The 5028-nt window shown below is 64.4% G+C and overlaps 1 protein-coding gene across 1 annotated transcript; it reads left to right on the top strand.

Annotated features, from left to right (window-relative positions):
• Nucleotides 1–62: 62 nt before the first annotated feature.
• Nucleotides 63–5028, top strand: LOC128782823 (trypsin-like). The gene is made up of 6 exons (XM_053933312.1): nt 63–213; nt 1698–1863; nt 3013–3266; nt 3989–4128; nt 4616–4801; nt 4835–5028. Exons 1-5 carry the CDS (start codon nt 177–179, stop codon nt 4775–4777), a joined length of 759 nt encoding a protein of 252 aa, XP_053789287.1. The 5' UTR covers nt 63–176; the 3' UTR covers nt 4778–4801; nt 4835–5028.

The raw sequence follows: 5028 nt of genomic DNA, 5'->3' as shown, positions 1-5028 counted from the left end.
GGAACTGGGCTGAACTGGGAGGCCCTGCAGGGGGAACTGGGAGGAACTGGGCTGAACTGGGAGGGACTGGAATTAACTGGGAGGGACTGGGAAAGGCACGGGGCTGAACTGGGCTGAACTGGTCTGAACTGGGATTTAAAGGCCGCAGCTCCTTCCTCCCCCTCCTCCTCCTCCCGATGGAGCGGCTGCTGCCGCTGCTGCTGCTGGCCACTGGTTTGTACTGGTTTATACTGGTTTGTACTGGTTTGGGCTGGGGGGGCACTGGGAGGCCACTGGGAGCGAACTGGGGGGGCACTGGGAGCTGCTGGTTTGTACTGGTTTATACTGGTTTGGGCTGGGGGCACTGGGAGGCTGCTGCTGCTGGCCACTGGTGTGTACTGGTTTATACTGGTGTGTACTGGTTTGTACTGGGAGGCACTGGGAGCAAACTGGGGGGCACTGGGAGGGACTGGTTTGTACTGGGGGGCACTGGGGGGCTGCTGCCGGCCACTGGTGTGGACTGGTGTGTACTGGTTTGGACTGGGAGCACTGGGAACAAACTGGGAGCAAACTGGGGGGGGGGGCACTGGGAGCTGCTGGTTTGTACTGGGAGAGACTGGAGGGCACTGGGAGGGAAGTGGGAACAAACTGGGAATGAACTGGGAGCACTGGGAGGGAAGTGGAATTGAACTGGGGTGAACTGGGAGGGACTGGGAGGACACTGGGCCATACTGGGATGGAGCCAGAGGTGAACTGGGAGCACTGGAGGACACTGGGAGTGAACTGGGAGCACTGGGAACAAACTGGGAGCACTGGGAGGACACTGGGAGTGAACTGGGAGCACTGGGAACAAACTGGGAGCACTGGGAGGGAAGTGGAATTGAACTGGGAGCACTGGGGGGACACTGGGAGTGAACTGGGAGTGAACTGGGAGCACTGGGAGGACACTGGGAGCACTGGGAACAAACTGGGAGCACTGGGAGGACACTGGGCCATACTGGGATGGAGCCAGAGGTGAACTGGGAGCACTGGGAGGACACTGGGAGTGAACTGGGAGTGAACTGGGAGCACTGGGAGGACACTGGGAGCACTGGGAACAAACTGGGAGCACTGGGAGGGAAGTGGAATTGAACTGGGAGCACTGGGAGGACACTGGGCCATACTGGGATGGAGCCAGAGGTGAACTGGGGACACTGGGAGTGAACTGGTTTGAACTGGGAGGGACTGGGAGGGACTGGGGTGAGTGGGAGGCAATGGACAGGGTGAACTGGTTCGTACTGGGAGGGTGAACTGGGGGCACTGGGAGGGACTGGGAGGGAACTGGGGACACTGGTTTGAACTGGGAGCACTGGGAGGGGTCTGGGAGGTTACTGGGATGAACTGGGAGGGACTGGGAGGTCATTGGGAGGTCACAGGTCTGTACTGGTTTCTACTGGTTCTAACTGGCCTGTACTGGTTCTAACTGGTCCGTACTGGTCCATACTGGTTCCTACTGGTCCATACTGGTCCATACTGGTTTTAACTGGTCCGCAGCGGCCGCGGGGGCGGACGAGAACTGGGGAGGCACTTTGGGGTACTGGGAGAGCACCAGTCCAAACTGGTGTGTACTGGTTTATACTGGTCCAGATTGGTTTCTACTGGTTTCTACTGGTTCTAACTGGCCCGTACCGGTTCTAACTGGTCCGTACTGGTCCGTACTGGTTTTAACTGGTCCGCAGCGGCCGCGGGGGCGGACGAGAACCGCATCGTGGGCGGGGCCAGGTGCGAGCGGCGGCGCCACCCGTACCAGGTGCTGCTGCTGCAGCCAGGGGGCGCCATCCACTGCGGGGGGGTCCTGATCGGCCGCAGCTGGGTCCTGACAGCGGCACACTGCCACAGCGACAGGTGAGGCACACCTGGGCACACCTGGGCACACACCTGGGCACACCTGGGGGGCGCCATCCACTGCGGGGGGGTCCTGACAGCGGCACACTGCCACAGCGACAGGTGAGGCACACCTGGGCACACCTGGGCACACACCTGGGCACACCTGGGGGGCGCCATCCACTGCGGGGGGGTCCTGACAGCGGCACACTGCCACAGCGACAGGTGAGGCACACCTGGGCACACCTGGGCACACACCTGGGCACACCTGGGCACACATAGGGACAGCTGGAAACACACCTGGGCACACCTGGCACACCTGGGCACACCTGGGGACACCTGGGTACACATAGGGACAGCTGGGGACACACCTGGGCACACCTGGGCACACACCTGGGCACACCTGGGGGGCGCCATCCACTGCGGGGGGGTCCTGACAGCGGCACACTGCCACAGCGACAGGTGAGGCACACCTGGGCACACCTGGGTACACATAGGGACAGCTGGGGACACACCTGGGCACACCTGAGCACACCTGGGCACACCTGAGCACACCTGGGCACACACCTGGGCACACCTGGGGGGCGCCATCCACTGCGGGGGGGTCCTGACAGTGGCACACTGCCACAGCGACAGGTGAGGCACACCTGGGCACACACCTGGGCACACACCTGGGCACACATAGGGACAGCTGGAAACACACCTGGGCACACCTGGGGACACCTGGGCACACCTGGGCACACACCGGGGAACACACCTGGGCACACACCTGGGTACAGCTGGGCACACACCTGGGCGCACACCTGGGCACACCAAGTCTCACCTGTCCCATTATAAACCCCCATTTACCTGTCCCAGGTGAGCTCACCTGTGCTCACCTGTCCCACTATAAACCCCCATTTACCTGTCCCAGGTGTATTTACCTGCCTCAGGTGTATTTACCTGTCCCAGGTGAGCTCACCTGTGCTCACCTGTGCCGCTATAACCCCCCACTTACCTGTGCCAGGTGAGCTCACCTGTGCTCACCTGTCCCGCTATAACCCCCCACTTACCTGTGCCAGGTGAGCTCACCTGTGCTCACCTGTGCTCACCTGTCCCGCTATAACCCCCCATTTACCTGTCCCAGGTGAGCTCACCTGTGCTCACCTGTGCTCACCTTTACCTGTCCAGCCCCCTGCGGGTCCTGCTGGGCGAGCACAACCTGAAGGAGCGCGAGGGGGCGGAGCAATGCCTCACCTGGGCGCGCGCCTTCGTGCACCCGCGCTACCAGCCCGGCCGCCATGACAGTGACGTCATGCTGCTGCGCCTGCGCAGCCCCGCCCACCTGAGCCCCAGCGTGCGGCCCGTGGCGCTGCCCCGCAGGTGTCCCCAGGTAGGGGACAGGTGCGTGGTGTCCGGGTGGGGCAGCACCCGCAGCCCGCAAGGTGAGACACCTGGGGGACAGGTGAGGGGTGGGAGGGACAGGTGAGGGGGTGGGGGCACACCTGGGGGACAGGTGAGGGGCTGGGGGCACACCTGGGGGACAGGTGAGGGGTGGGAGGGACAGGTGAAGGGGTGGGGGCACACCTGGGGGACAGGTGAGGGGTGGGAGGGACAGGTGAGGGGCTGGGGGCACACCTGGGGGACAGGTGAGGGGTGGGAGGGACAGGTGAGGGGCTGGGGGCACACCTGGGGGACAGGTGAGGGGGTGGGAGGGACAGGTGAGGGGGTGGGGACACACCTGGGGGACAGGTGAGGGGTGGGAGGGACAGGTGAGGGGCTGGGGGCACACCTGGGGGACAGGTGAGGGGGTGGGGGCACACCTGGGGGACAGGTGAGGGGCTGGGGACACACCTGGGGGACAGGTGAGGGGGTGGGGGGGGCAGGGGACACCTGGAGGGGTCAGAAAAGCGGGACAGGTGGGGGAGGGGACACCTGGGGGGCGACAGGTGAGGGGATGGGTGGGGACAGGTGAGGTATGGAGGGGTTGGGAGGGGACAGGTGAGCGACAGGTGAGACCAGGGTGGGGACAGGTGAGGGGGGACGGGGAGGGACAAATGAGGAACATGGGGGGGGGCAGGTGACACCTGTCCTGCACCTGTCCCCTTCATCCCTACCTGTCCCTCACCTGTCCTCACCTGTCCCCGGCTGCTCTCACCTGCGCCAGGTGCGTTCCCGGACGTGCTGCAGTGTGGGGAGGTGTTCACCTGGTCCAACGCCGACTGCGCTCACCTGTACCCAGGTGCCATCACTCCCAACATGCTTTGCGCCGGCGGCCGCGCCGGTGACAGCACCGACTCCTGCCAGGTGCGGCCAGGTGTGGGGGAGGCACACCTGAGAGGGTGGGGGAGGGCTCAGGTGTGGGGGGGGACTCACCTGCGGGGGGGGGAATGGAGGTGGGACACACCTGGGGAACACCTGGGGGGACTCACCTGTATTGGGGGAGGGGTTGGACTCACCTGTCTGGGGGGGAATGGAGGTGGGACACACCTGGGGAACACCTGGGGGGACTCACCTGTACTGGGGACACCTGGGGGGACTCACCTGTCTGGGGGGGAATGGAGGTGGGACACACCTGGGGCACTCACCTGTGTGGGGAAGGAGGGAGGGGGTGGGACTCACCTGTATGGGGGATAATGGGTGAGAAACACCTGGGGGAACTCACCTGTATTGGGGACACCTGGGGGACTCACCTGTATGGGGGGGAATGGGAGTGAGAAACACCTGGGGCAACTCACCTGTCTCTTACCTGTCCCACCTGCCTCACCTGTCCCACCTGTCTCACCTGTCCTAGGGTGACTCCGGGGGCCCGCTGGTGTGCGAGGGGTACCTGCAGGGCGTGGTCTCCTGGGGGCTGCAGGTGTGCGGCCAGCAGGGCAAGCCAGGTGTGTACAGCCGGGTGTGCGCCTTCACCACCTGGATCCGCCGCACCATCCGCGCCAACGGCGGAGACTGAGACACCTGGGCGCACCTGAGACACCTGGGGGGCACCTGGAGAGCACCTGGGGGGCACCTGGATGCACCTGGGGGGCACCTGGATGCACCTGGGGGGCTCCTTGACCTGTCCTGTAACACCTGGGAGGCTGCTTGGCCTCACCTGTGACACCTGGGAGGCTCCTTGTGACACCTGGGGCTCACCTGGAGCACCTGGGGGGTACCTGAGGGGCTCCCTGACCTCACCTGTAACACCTGAATGGCTCCTTTTAA

This window comes from Vidua chalybeata (genome assembly GCF_026979565.1).
Source record: "Vidua chalybeata isolate OUT-0048 chromosome 39 unlocalized genomic scaffold, bVidCha1 merged haplotype SUPER_39_unloc_1, whole genome shotgun sequence".
NCBI lineage: Eukaryota > Metazoa > Chordata > Aves > Passeriformes > Viduidae > Vidua > Vidua chalybeata.
Note: the sequence above shows the minus strand (reverse complement) of the source record. Positions and strands in the feature narration are given on the sequence as shown.

What these genes read in the sequence shown, in the direction of transcription:
- LOC128782823 (XM_053933312.1), top strand. Translation starts at nt 177, where the DNA reads ATGGAGCGGCTGCTGCCGCTGCTGCTGCTGGCCACTG. An exon ending in GCACACTGCCACAGCGACAG is followed by an intron (nt 1,864 to 3,012) that starts GTGAGGCACACC and finishes TTACCTGTCCAG; the next exon opens with CCCCCTGCGGGTCCTGCTGG. An exon ending in CAGCACCCGCAGCCCGCAAG is followed by an intron (nt 3,267 to 3,988) that starts GTGAGACACCTG and finishes CACCTGCGCCAG; the next exon opens with GTGCGTTCCCGGACGTGCTG.